Source organism: Condylura cristata, unplaced genomic scaffold (genome assembly GCF_000260355.1).
Source record: "Condylura cristata isolate star-nosed mole 26May11 unplaced genomic scaffold, ConCri1.0 scaffold00031, whole genome shotgun sequence".
Taxonomy (NCBI): domain Eukaryota; kingdom Metazoa; phylum Chordata; class Mammalia; order Eulipotyphla; family Talpidae; genus Condylura; species Condylura cristata.
The window spans coordinates 2849601-2864159 of NW_004567132.1; the positions used below are offsets into that span (position 1 = coordinate 2849601).

At 35.0% G+C, this 14559-nt stretch overlaps 1 protein-coding gene across 1 annotated transcript in view; it reads right to left on the reverse strand.

Moving 5' to 3' along the window:
* The window catches only part of PNPT1 (polyribonucleotide nucleotidyltransferase 1), a 46140-nt gene that overhangs the window by 12671 nt on the left and 18910 nt on the right, over positions 1 to 14559 (reverse strand). Inside the window, exons 11-18 of the mRNA XM_004691414.1 lie at positions 14254 to 14311; positions 12630 to 12726; positions 12068 to 12170; positions 8494 to 8564; positions 6627 to 6663; positions 3024 to 3090; positions 2847 to 2936; positions 1769 to 1822 (exon numbers count right to left, since the gene is read on the reverse strand). Of these exons, the coding sequence (XP_004691471.1) occupies positions 1769 to 1822; positions 2847 to 2936; positions 3024 to 3090; positions 6627 to 6663; positions 8494 to 8564; positions 12068 to 12170; positions 12630 to 12726; positions 14254 to 14311 (577 nt within the window). The remainder of the gene's footprint in view (positions 1 to 1768; positions 1823 to 2846; positions 2937 to 3023; positions 3091 to 6626; positions 6664 to 8493; positions 8565 to 12067; positions 12171 to 12629; positions 12727 to 14253; positions 14312 to 14559) is intronic.

The window sequence follows — 14559 nt, forward strand, 5'->3', positions numbered from 1 at the left end:
GGCAAGATGATTCACCAGAGACAGAGTGGGGAGCAGAACAGGCAGATCGAGGAAGTATACTGCTGAGTGGAGCAGCAGGTAGGTCAGGAGAGGTCTGCCGTGCCATGTGGGTCAACTCTGGGGCGAGGATTGAACTCATGATGAAGAGGCTTTTACTTAATGCTTTATCTGCTGCACCACCAGGGAGGGCCCCCATATATATTTTTTTACTCTGTTAGTATTTTTTTAAATTTGAAATTGTAACTGTCATTTAGTATTCTAGTTACCCATCTGTTTTTGCCAGTATCATAAACTGCCATGCTGAACTCTAATACTAACATCAACAGCAACTATACCCACCTCCTAATTTAGTATATTTTCAAAATCCAAAGTGAGTTTGCTATGATACAACTTATTTTAAGTTATCTTTTCTGGCTCATCTCCATAGCACCCTTCCTTTCTAATATACTTTTTGATGACATGTTAAAAAAGTCTTCCAAAGGGTCACCATTAAGTTTACTAAGTTATACTTTTCAGAAAATATACTTCTTATTTTTCATAAGAACATCTTCTGTCTTTGGTGTACCAGTTTCCATGATTTCTTAAACACTGTGAACATGGTTCAATCATCTCACCCTTAAGTCCTTGAGATTACTTAGAATGGGTATTTATCTACATCAAAAGGTCTGAATTAACTTAAAGCAGTTAAAGACTCCTTTATTTTATGATTTATCTTTCACCATTTTCAGCAATTGATGAGGTATTTTCCAAAACACCAAGAGTTATAAGACTGATGAGTACAAGATCAATGAGAATAGGAACTTTGTTTTAACACTATATTCCAGGAGCTTAGATGAGTGCTAAACGAGTATATAAGTGGCAGGAATAGCAATTTTTTTTTTTAACATTTATTTATTTGTGCATACAGAACTGGGGTACAGGCCAGAGGCTCAAGGGCAGTAAGAGGCTTTACCAGAGACAGAGCCGGGAACAGAACAGGCAAATTGACGAAATACACTGCTGAGGGGAGCAGCGGGCGGGTCAGGAGGAGAGGTCTGCCACACCATGTGGTCACCTCCCGGGGCAGGAGGGAATAGAGCTCATGCGGAAGCGGCTTTAGATTCTCAGTGCTGTGCTTTAACCCGCTGCGCCACCAGGGAGGGCCAGGAATAGCATTTTTTACCAGCTACCTTAAATATCAAATTCCTCCCACTGAGCAAAAATAATGTACCTTTTGTGCATTGGTCTAAGTTTTAATTTTTGTAATTAATGTTACATATTCATACCATGTTTTCAATTATCCTTCATCATGCTGTCCTTTCTATCTTTCATAACTGTAACATAAATGTTTGAACTTTTCAGGAAAACTTAGTGAGGCCTCTTGAATAACATTATTGGTGACTGGCAGAAATTGTTTTCAGAGTCTCAACATGTTGACTCTCTTCTGGTGTTTCAGACCAGGGATTATGTTCAATCACTTGCAGGCTATCCAGACTTCTTTGGGTGACTGGAATCAGTTTCAGCTCTCCACCATTTAGAAGATAAGAAAGCTCAGAAGTTACTAAATCAAGTAGATAGTTTTAGTGTACTGCGTTTAGCCAAAAGTAAGAATTTCACATAAACAGATGTATGTGAAGGTGAAACAGTACTTTGTAGCTATGTTGCCTGTGATTTGGTAGTTTATAATCTGACTTCAAAGTTTTATTAAAATCTAACTTTAAGAAATCTTTTATTGCACAAGAATCAGTATATATAAGGCATTAACAGTTCTGAGACACAATTTTTTTACCTGCATCCATTAAGGCTAAACTGCCACCACATGCAGATGCCATAGAAGATGACCCTATGGAAAGAAAAGTACTTGTTTTACAATATACGAATTTTTGTAACTAGAGAAAATTATTACTACTGTGTTTCCTTACGAATATTTAACTATAATGTAAATATTCTATATTCCTTTTTTCATATTAAAGGGTCATTTCATTTTATTGGGTCATAACTATAGTCTAGTTATACCCAGTAGAGAACATTTTGTCTCTAGGTTAAATTCTGAGCCTACTTTATTTATTTTAAAGATTTATTTTATTTATTCATGCATACAAGAGCTGGGGTGTTGGCCAAGGATGTGGGATGTGAGAGGATTCATCAGCAATTGAGTGCTGAGAGGAACAGGCAAGTTGACTGAAATACACTGCTAAGGGGAACAGCGGGGAGCCTAAAGGGGCCTAAATACACATTGTGGGTCACCTCCCCGGCTGGGGATTCAACTTGTGCTGCAGTGTCTGCGGATAGCTTCATAGTGCTGAGAGTTAATCCCTATGCCATCAGAGAGGCCCCTACTTTATATTTTCTTTAGTATCTATGTCTACAGATAGCTTCATAGTGCTGAGACTTAACCCCTGTGCTACCAGGGAGGCCTACTTTATTTTTTCTTTAATATCTATGATTATCTGGTTTATATCAGCAACATCTTTGAAAACTCTGTGCCTTTTCTGCCTTCAGTGACTATACCTACCTAGACAGAGGGACTGATTTTTTATTTAAATATTACATTTTATCTCAGTCTTCTGTCTTGTCTATTCAATTATCTGTTATATGACAGGGGTTGTCTCTGGCCTAACTGGATCATCCCATTTCCCCCTTCTTCACTCCAAGCCTGTACTACAGTTTGTAAAAACAAAGGAGCAAATGCCCTTAACTTAGCATATTTTAACAGATAGATAAGAGAAACATTTGCTTTATGCTGCTTTTAAAGCAACTCAGCAAAATATAATTTTAGACAAATACATGGGTAAACATTTTTCGCTCTGAAAGTTACTATAACAGGGAGTATGTCTTTTTGACAAAAATCTATTTTAGTATCATACCATTTGACTCTAGCACTTCAGAGGTGACTCTTATGGTGAAAGGAAAATCTTTGGGAATAACAGGATACAAAGCTTTCTCAGCAAGAGCACCTAAATCAGAATAGAAAACAGAAGACAATAGGAAAAAATGCACTAAGTCCACAAAAACATTGTATAAATTTACAGGTTTGTACTTACCATGCCCAAGTTCTCTTCTATTTATACCAGTCACTTTGCCAATTTCATTTGTTGCATAAGGAGGAAACTAAGAAACCAAAATAAAACATACATGCACATATACAATCAATATAAAAAGATATTTAAGATATAATACCAAAATAAAAAAAACAAATTATACATATACACATATCTACACAATGTATGGATATCCTAAATATATACCAAATCTAGCACTAAAGTTGCTATTTCTAAGCATCTGTGTAAACTGTGAATTGGGAAGTCAATGTACATCAGTGGAAGTCGCCATAGATTCCCGTTTTAACCTATTAACAAATAAAAAATATTATTTTTGTAACAAGAAAATATATATACATATACATTGATGAGTATAAAGTAATGAGAGTTTTACTTTAATCAAAGTTGCAAACTGTTTATTTGACCAATATGTTGGCTTAAAGGAATATAAATTAAGATCATTTGAAAAATTGAGAAATTTTCCATAGGAAATTGTAACTCTAGTTTCTTTATCAAAATATTTTATGAAAGAAGCAATGGAAGGTGAAATTAATCAAGTGCTGATCTACTGGTCAATTTTGTACGATAGAGAGGGCCAGAGGAACATGTTGAACAGCACCATGAATATGCAATCAGCGAAATCCAGGTTGTGGGGTAACTCCATAGGTTCAATGTATCTGGGATTTCAACAGATCAATTGTAAAGAAAAGAATCTGATGGAGGAGAAATCTAAAGATTAAAAGAGATTAAAAAAAATGTACAAAACTATAGTAATTAGATACAAAAGAAAGTCATCATTATAATACTTAGGAGAGTAGTTACTTTTAGGGAAGAAAGGTATTGAGAATGGGATGAAAGCATGGAGGTGTCTTTACAGTGAGTGGCAACATTCTAAAAATCCTCTGACCTGGGTAGTGCCTCTTAAAAACTCTTTAAGCCAAGCTTCCCCTTATATAGTTATCAGTATCTGAATTTCATTTCACAATAAAAAGTTCTAAAAGATAGGATGATATGAGTTAACAGCCCATAACCCTCTCCTGCTCAGAACCCTCTACCTGCTTTCCTAGTAATTATCTAGAGCTGCCCCCTCTTCTCCCTTTTTAAAGTTGCTATGTTCTTCTGCTTATGATAAAGGATGTGTTTTACTCATTTACAACTCCCCTCTGGTTTCTACAGTATATAGGTTTATTTACAGGGTATTTTTAGGGGACTAAAGATCTGAAGAAATTTCTGGGTTTATGGATCTATATTTCCTAGCTGAAATATTCTCTATTAATTATAGCAGATTCAACAAAATTGAGATACTGAAATTCTAAGCAGCCAAAAAAGGTCATTCAAAGGTGAAGTGAAATGAAACCAAATTTGGCTCTTCGAAAAAATAAAAAAAATAGACAAACTTCTAGCCAGGCTCACAAAGAACAAAATGGGAGAAAACACATATAAATAGAATCACAAATGAACAAGGAGAAATTACAACATTCTGATTATCCTTTTCAAGTCAAAAGAATAACCAGAGATTACTATAAACACTTACATGCAAACAAATACAACAATCTAGAAGAGATGGGCAAATTCCTAGAATGATATAATTACCCAAAGCTTGATAAAGAAGAAAATAGAACACCAAAACAGACCAATTGCAAGCAGCAAAACTGAAGCAGTAATCAAATTACTCCTCAAAAACAAAAGCCCAGGACCAGATGGCTTCAAAAATGAATTCTACCAAATGTTCAGAAATGAACGAGTGCCCATTCTATAAAAACTCTTTCAAAAAACTGAAAAAGAAGGAATATTGCCAAATATGTTCTACGAACCCAACATTACACTAATACCAAAACCAAACAAAAAAAGAAAACGACGGACCCATCTCCCTAATGAACACTGATGCAAAAACCCTCAACAAAATCCTTGCCAACAGAATCTAACAATGTATCAAAAGGATAATATACCAAGATCAAGAGGAATTCATTCTAAGAGCACGAGGATGGTTCAACATACGAAAATCAATCAATGTCTTCCAACAAATCAACAAAAACAAAAATAAAAACCATATGATCACATCAATAGATACTGAGAAAGCATTTGACAAAGTCCAACAAGGACAGTTTGTTAATAAATGGTATAAGGAAAACTGGACTGCTAGATGCAAAAAAATTAAGCTAGACCATTATTACCTCACACCATGCAAGAAAATCAACTCAAAATGGATAAAAGATTTGGGCATAAGACCTGAAGCCATAAAATATATAGAAGAAAATATAGGTAAAACTCTATAAGACATACATGTCAGTAACATCTTTAAAGACTCATCATTGAAAGCAGAGGAAATGAAGGAAAAGATCAACACCTGACATTACATCAAACTGAAAGGTCTGTACAGCAAAAGAGACATTAACCAAAACAAAGACACCCTACTGCCTGGGAAAAAAAATCTTTGCATTCCATGCAACAGATAAAGAGACTGATCACAAAGATACACAAAGAACTCACATGACTGAACAAAAACAAAGCAAACAATCCAGTCAAGATAGGCCAACAGGCATATGAAAAAAATGTTCAACATCCTTTATAATCAGGGACATGCAAATCAAAACCCCAGTGAGATACCACCTTACACTGGTAAGAATGGTGCATATCAAAAAAACTAGCACCACTGTTGGTGAGAATGTGGTGAAAAAGGAATTCTCCTACATTGTTGGTGGGAGTGCAAACTGGTACAATCTCTATGGAAAGCTATATGGAGGTTCCTCAGGCTACTGAAAATGGAACTACCATATGACCCAGCAATTCCATTCCTAGTGGTCTACATAAAGGACACAAAAACATCAATTCAAAAGGATACCTGCACTCCTATTTTTATGGCAGTACTATTTACAATAATTAAAACACGGAAAAAACCCAAATGCCCCAAAATTGATGAATGGATCAAGAAGATGTGTTGTATATACACAATGGAATATTACTCAGCAATCAAAAAGGAAAAACCCATGCCTCTTGCAGCAACATGGAAAGGATCATGCTTGGTGAAATAAATTAAAAGGAAAAAGAAAAATATCAGATGATTTCACTTATAGGAGGAATATAGGGAAACCAAGTAAGACATGGAGGAAAAATAATAACATACAAAACAAAACCAAATAGTTATAAATCAGAGACATCCTGCAGGGAAGGGGGAGAGAAAGGGATAGGAAGAATGGCGGGGGAAACACAGAGGACTATGGTGATGGTGCATGAGCAAACTGGGGGAAGACATTCTTTGGGGTCTACACCTGGGGGGGGGTAAATGAACATTGTTTTAAAATAAACAATGATGTAAAAAAATATAAAAAGTATTATAAATGAATATATAAATAAAAACTAAAAAACCAAAATGAAGCCACTTTCTATTTTACACTAACATTTCAAGATATATGCTTCAAATACTGAAATTAAAAGTATTATATTTTCATGTAATTTAATATTAAGTTCCTCAGTTTTTTACTACTAACAAATTGCAAACTGTGCAATATATGAACATTTAAATGAACTAAAATGGGCACAAGTCATTCTTGATTAAAACAGTCTACCACATTTTAAACTTTTATGTATGAATAAAATTTACCTTACCTCATAGTGTAGCATGAAATTTTTATCTTTTACCCCACTAGAAACAAAAATGTACACATTAAAAACATCATACAAATACTTATTCCACTAAATATATATATATATACATATATATATATATATATGTAAAGTTTTCTTGTTAAACAATTGGGTATTAATGAGTTGGTCTGAAATTAAAAACCTTAAGAATTGAAGGGTGAATGTCAAATCATGATATTTTTCCTTGGGCTTTTGAATATATTCTTCACAGATTTCAGAAAGCAGTATTACTTCAACTAGAAGAACTTAAATATACACATTTAACTACTCTGTTGACTTATATTTTCAAGCATTACTAAGAGAGAACCCTAAATGTCATAAATACATGGCCATATGGTGCAGCAGACCTCTCCTGATTCGCCGCTGCTCCCCTCAGCAGTGTACTTTGGTTGATCAGCCTGTTCTGCTCTATACTCTGTCTCTGGTGAATCCTTTCACCACCCTTGCTCCTTTAGCCTGTAGCTTAGTTCTATATGTATAAATAAATAAATGCTTATAAAAAAATCAGTAATTGAAATGATATAGCTGAAAATATTATATATTAATCAAAACGATTTGATAGGAAAGATCTTTTTAGGTTCTGAAAAGGGAACTGCCATGGCTATGCTCAGAATCATGGGAAGGGGGAGGGAAATGAGTAGGGTCTTAGCACAAATAGTATCCCCTTTGGGTGAAATTATAAAAGGTACCTCTTTTTGCAGAGGACAGTTCTTGGCTAGAGCTTAATTGCATAACCACAAGCTGAAAAAATGGGGAAGGAAATCTAAAAATCAGACTCCTTCAGAAAACTGAAACAATCATTGATATTGGAAACTAGATAGATCATTAGCTAGTATCCATATTCACAAAAGAAGGAAATAGATGGCCGGCAAGACTTAGTGATATGTGCCTCCTTACTTACATAGATAACAGACCTATGACTAGACTATAAAGAATGGTCCTGGCCAACCTCAGTGCTCTAGTAGAGAAAGGAGTCACAGTGAAGAATGTTATGGCAACCAAGTTTTGTTCAAGATAGGAATACAAAGAAAGCACGAGAACTCCCAGATAAAGGACAATGATTAATATGAGCAGCCCAGCCTCATACACACATATGCAAGGCCAATTTTACCAGCTATATAATAAACAATTAATGAGGTTATCTAGAAGATACTGGGGAAAAGGAAGGCAGAGTTCAGTGGCCTTCTGAGACCCTTAACCAGGGAAAGGGAAGTACACTTCTTAGGTACCAACGGAAATGTGGCTGTGAGTCACAGGAATCCAATGCCGTAATGCTGTGGGGACTGAATTACACATTTCATCATCTAAAATTGATCTACATGAGTTTATTAACTCATGTTTATTAACTAAAAAGTTTACTAACTTTTTAGGAACAAAGGAAGAGAGCCAAATATTTCTGAACACAGACTTAAATGTGAAATTGGCTATAGATCAGGTATTTTGCATTTGCCAGTAGTCTTCATGTTCCTTTTAGCAGCTGGAAGTCTTATTTATTAATACATATTAGATAACAGAAATATTATTTATATTCCTTCCTTGTTTACAGTGGGTAAAGTTATCTATTCTAGACTACCTAGCAAAATTTGCCCTGAAGAATGGTTCTAGAGACAGAATAAACTAAACGTACCTACATTAAAAATTTATAAGCTTCATCAAAATATCCTCCAACAAATAAAAACATCAACTCAACTAATCCCTTAAAATAACTATTTACTATGTAAAGAGAATAATTAAATACGTAGATATAGGTTTAAACAATACTGAATAATAATATACCACACGATTTTCAATTAGTACTAGAATATCACAAGTAGAAAACATAACTTACTTTATAGCTGTTATAATTCGGTCTGACTTAATACTGGATTCTAAAGAATCAAATGTCACAGTACAAAGCACCTAAAAGAGCAAAAAAAAAAACTCTTTAGGATTCAATTTACTTCAGTTTTACAAAGATGAAAACTAAAAATATTTAAAGAACCCCCATAGTTCTTACAGGAATATGGTTAAGTTTATTTTATACTTAGCTAGTCATGGTAGTAACTTTAATACAGTAAATACATATGCATTTACAAATATTAGTGTTATGTATGAACCTCAGTTATCAAAACATCTAACACTGCAGGACTATATATACTGATATAAAGGACTATTAGCAGTACTGGGGAAAGAGGGTAAGAGTGGCATTTTATAAAAAATGACCATAAAGGAAACCTCAATGAAGGTTTGACTAATAAAGCTGCCTGCTTAAAATGTTTAAGTCAGTCATTTTTGGAGAGATACTGCATAATCCAGAAACTCTCCAAGGTAGCATTCACACTGTCCATGATATAATCTGTAAGCAGGAAATGGGACCCTCCCTTAAGAAAAAGGATGATGAGAGGAGACTGACTCTGAGTTGATTTAGATGTTGGATTAACAGAAAAGGATTTTTACAGCTATTATAACTGTACTCAAAAACATATGAAGTATTTATGGCTAAAATTTTCAGGTTTGATGAAAGAAAAGAATTTACACCTTCAAACTCGGGAAATTCTTACTAGACTAATACTAAGAAAATTATACTTTCAGCCATAGTGCTGAAAACCAAAGACAAAAGTCTTAAAAGTGCATATAGGAAGATGGCAGCAGAATGAAGACATTAGGCTTGCCTCCTCTATGAACTCACAACTAGATTGCAGATGAACACAGGGAAAAACCCTTGAAGGAAAAACAGATGCCCATAGCACAAACTAGGAGCAATGGTCTAATGGAAGTGAGTTGGAAAAACTTATATAAACTGTGTTTATATAGACACTGTGGTAGTACAAACCATAAAAGGGACTTTTGCAGTATAGAACCCCTTACACTTGTTCACTCAGACACATGCCAATATCTGGAATTCTTAAGATCTAGTGCAGCACTGGATAAAAAGGGTGCACAGAGTTGGTATAAACACTATAGGAGACTTGCAGGGATGGGGGTTCTTAGCAAAGATTACTTGCTTTTTGAAGCTTTCAAAATAGAATAGTGGGCCCTCCCTGGTGGCGCAACGGGTTAAAGCACAGCACTATGAAGCTATCCACAGCCACTGCAGCACAAATTTGATCCCCGGCCAGGGAGGTGACCCACATGGCGTGGCAGACCTCTCCTGCCCACCTGCTGTTCCCCTCAGCAGTGTTTCAGTAGATCCACCTGTCTGCTCCCCACTCTCACTGATGAATCATCTTAACCCCAGCACCTCTGGCCTGTACCTCAGTTCTTGTGTGCATAAATAAGTCTAACAAACAAAACAAAATAGAACAGTTAGAGTCTTAATCTGTAAGGAGAAACAGGTTGTATACACAAACCACATAAGAGATTTATAGAAGAAGCTACTATATATCTGGGTCAAGGCTGGAGTCATCAAAACACTGGTCATTCCTCATACAAGGGCTACAACCCAACAACAAATGAACATTTCCATAAGTTCGAGTTTAAACACCTGTAGTAACAGGAGCAAACACCCAAGAATAAGGCTCTGGCTGGAATTAAAGGTGAGAAAGAATATAAGCATTATAAAACCTGTGATGAAAATTGTAAAAATAACCATTTTTCTCTCAATTTAATCTACAAATTCAGGGAAATCCCAAACTAAAATCCCAGAGGGTATTTTAAAGAGCTTGAAAAATTCAAATGATGGAACAAATACACCTGAATAACCAAGACAATTTGGGAGTAATCGAATGAGAAGGAGGGCATTTGCTTATCAGATTATTCACACCCCAAAACTGCATGAGTTACAACAGTTTGACAATGATCCAGAAAACTCAAAACAATGGGAGCATATAGCTAAAAAAAAAAAATGTATAGTTATAATTATGAGGTGATAACACAAATCAATGGGAAAATGAACTACTGAATAGTGTTAGAAAATTGGTTTACCATGGTGGTCCCAATTTTACCATCATGTATAAGACTAACTCCAAGATAGAGAACGATCAAATTTGACAACTAAAGCTAGCAAGATGATAGAAAAAAGAAACAGGTGTGTAATTTTATGACTTTGGGACAAGAGAGAAGTTCTTCAACAAGACTTTACGAAACAGAAAAAGGGGAAGGATTTACATCAAAATAAAAAATTTGAGATTCACTCTAGATATATAGGAGGCCACTATAAGTGACAAAGTAAAAATGCATACGCCAAAGAAGATGATACATACAATGTCTAGTAACTAAAACTAATCCATTAAAAAAAAAGATTTATTTATGAATGCATACAGAACTGGGGTACAGGCCAAACATGCAGGGGCAGTGAGAGGATTCACCAGAGACAGAGTGGGGAGCAGAAGAGGCAGATCAACAAAGCACACTGCTGAGGGGAGCAGTGGGCAAGACAGGAGAGGTCTGCTGGACCATGTGGGTCACCTCCATGGCTGGGGATGGAACTTATGCTGAAGCTGATGTGGCTAGCTTTGTAGCACTGAGCTTCAACGCATTGTGCCACCAGGAAGGACCTAAAATAACCAATTTTTAAAGCACGAAGAATTTACTAGAAAAACTGCAGGGAAAAGTAAACGTGAGAAAAGAAACATAAATGGGCAAAACTTATGGGCAGTAATTCACAAAAGAACAAGCTTGAACCAGCACTATCATAGTATAGAATGCCAGGGGACATGACCTTATATGAAAATAGTGCTGTTTCCCAGGGTATGGTTTGTAGATCTGGTGAGCATGCTGACTGGCTATTACATAAAGAGATGGTCAGTTTCACTAAGATCAGGGAAATACAAATTAAAGTAATAGTGCACCAACATATGCTAATCAGATTAGGAAAATGAGTGATTAATGTAAGAAAAATGGGTATTTTTGTATAATACTATACATAAAACAATGGATACATATAAATATTAAATATAGCAGCATGGTTGCCTACTTAAAGAAAAGGACTGAGGTACAAGCTACATGGAGAAAACAAATGGGATGCATCTTAAGAAGACCAACCATTGCAATATGCCATAAGTTGAGGAGTATGACTGACTCATTTTTGTGTACCTGAGATTAAAAAAAAATTAGAATGCAATAAAAAGTAAGCTAACTCTAGAAAATACAAACTAATTTATAATGACTAAAGCAGATCAATAGTTGACTGAGGAAAGGAAGGGGGCATAAAAAAGAGATTATAGAGCATGAGGAAACTTTTGAGGGTGACAGTTATGTTCATTTCCTGATTATGGTGATAGTTTCCCAGCTGTACACGCGTGATAATTTATCAAGTCCACTCTTTAAAAATATGTGTAGTTTTCTGTGTGACAGTCATCCTTTAATAATGCTATTAATATAGTTTGCAGTATCAAATATTAATGTGAATAGATAATACATTCTATATAAAAACCTATAGCAGCTATACAATACTTAAGCAAATAACTAGTTTTTTACATTACCTGTGTTTGTCCCCTTTGAAACAATGCTGATCCATGAAGAATTTTAAACATGTCTACCTCACAATTTATATTCCTAAGTGAAGTCAAATCTCGGCCATCACACCTATAAAGGAAAGAAATACTTAAAGTAGTGTTAGAAATCAGAAAAACTGCATATTAACTCCTGCTGCATATCATACTATAAACATCTGGGCCTCAAGGTAAGTCCCAAATGAGTCAGAATTCCAGGATTGTGACCCACAGACCTTTATTGTTTAAAAGTTCTGCAGGTAATTCTGACATGCAGTTGGGGTTATATACTGGGTTGTTGGAAAAATCATGACGCATTTTCCCTTAAAATTCAAGGAAAAAGTCATGACTTTTCCAACAACCATGCACAGATACACACATATTCAAACAACCCATATACTCTTCAATACGTGCTCATTTATAAAATAAAAAATATTAATTCTTTACCAATCGCTTAAAAAGAGCCAATTTCTTGCTTGAGCAAGTTGCCACTTTGAAAACAACCTACAGAGATAGCACATACTTCAATTTCATAGAAAAGGGATATATTTACCTTTTGTATTCATTCAAAATAATACTTCTAAAAACCTCCTTTGCAACAACATTGAATGATTCTATTATTTCATATGGTTCAGCCTCTGGAAATTTTTCTATGTAAGAAAGACAAAACAAAAATGAAGGTTTTCTCTGGAAGATATTTCTCTTAAGTTCACAATATCAAATAAAAAGCTAGAGGGATACACCAAAGGAACTGATTCTGAATATTCAGTCCTTAGGGAAACTAAGTCAAATGTTCTTTGTCAGGTTAGAATAACTTTTAATATGACACTTTAACATGAACTTTTATGCTTTTAGCTGGGTTGCACCTGGAGTATGAAAATATTCTATGGACCCAGAAAGTCATGAAGACATTTACTATGCAGAATACCAAGTCACTTTCCTTAAGCAAGGCAACAGATATTACATGACTTTTACTTTTAATAGATTGGATGAAATATATTGACTATTAATTTTCTTCAGTGGCAATTGCAGACTTTATATTAATGCTAATCAGCAGTTTTTAATCTTAAGGTACTCAGATGAGAAGGTATTTGTCTACCAGAAAAATTAACAAAGGGCTATCCCTGGTGGAGCAGAGGGTTAAAGTGCAGCACTGTGAAGAGATCCATAGCTATAAGCAGTACAAATTTTGATTCCCAGCCAGGGAGGTGACCTACATGGAGTGGCAGACCTCTCCTGATCCACCCATTGCTCCCTTTGGCAGTGTATTTCAGTAGATCTGCCTGTTCTGCTCCCCACTGTCTCTGGTGAATCCTCTCATTCCCAGCCTCCACCATACCTATGGCCGTATCCTTGTTCTTATATGCATAAATAAATAAAAGTTAAAAAAGAAAAAAGAAAACAAGAATTTGATGTCAGGTTTGGTATCAATGTAGTTTGTATGTGATTTATATATAAAAAAGTCTTTTGCCGAATTTCTTTCTTTCTTTCTTTTTTTTTTTTTAAAGCTTTATTTATTTATACATATAGAACTGGGCTACAGGCCAGAGGTGTGGGGAGTGAGAGGATTACCAGAGACAAGAGGGGGAGCAGAACAGGCACATGGACTCAAATACACTGCTGAGAGGAGGTCAGGAGAGGTCTGCCACACCATGTGGGTCACGCCCATGGCTGGGTATTGAACACGTTCTGCAGTGGCTGTGATAGTTTCATAGTGCTGTGCTTTTAACCCATTGTGCCATCAGAGAGGGCCCTACTTAATAATTTGTCTAAGTTTTGCAGTTTCATATGATAGTAAGAACAATATCATTAACATGGCCCAAGATTACTGCAATTTCTCAGATTAAGAGCTCAAAAATAAAATAAAAAATCGTTCATGTTTTCAAATGACAGCCTACCCTACAATGTTATCCCTAGATCAGAGGGTAAGAGTCTGATCTAGAAAAGATCAGGAATATTTTACATTTAACACTTACCAGCACCTAACCTGTGTCAGAACAGTACTTACACATTTTATAGACATTCATGATACACCCCAAGTTAGTACTAAATTATCATTAGTTTACTAAAGAATATTAAAGACCAAAGAGAATAAATGATTTCTAAAAGTTCTTACAACCGAAATGTTTTAAAGTCTACTATTTCTTTTAAATATTTGTAAATTAGGAAAAAATTACCTTTTAGTTGTTCCTCTGTATCTAATCGTATCTTGTTAACAGCTTCATCTCTAGAGATCTAAATCAAAGTTGAGATATAGTTGTACATATGTGGCAACATTCAAGGTTTCTATTTTTAATTTTCTATGCAATTGATGCATTGTAAGAATACTGAGAGTTCTCTGATGATGCTATTTATTTTAATAAAGATGAGAACTGGTTGATTCACAAAAATATTACCTGTTTAATTCAACATATTTACTAGAATTTGTATTAATCAACAAAAGAGAGAAGCAAATATATACATATGTATATATAACTATATAT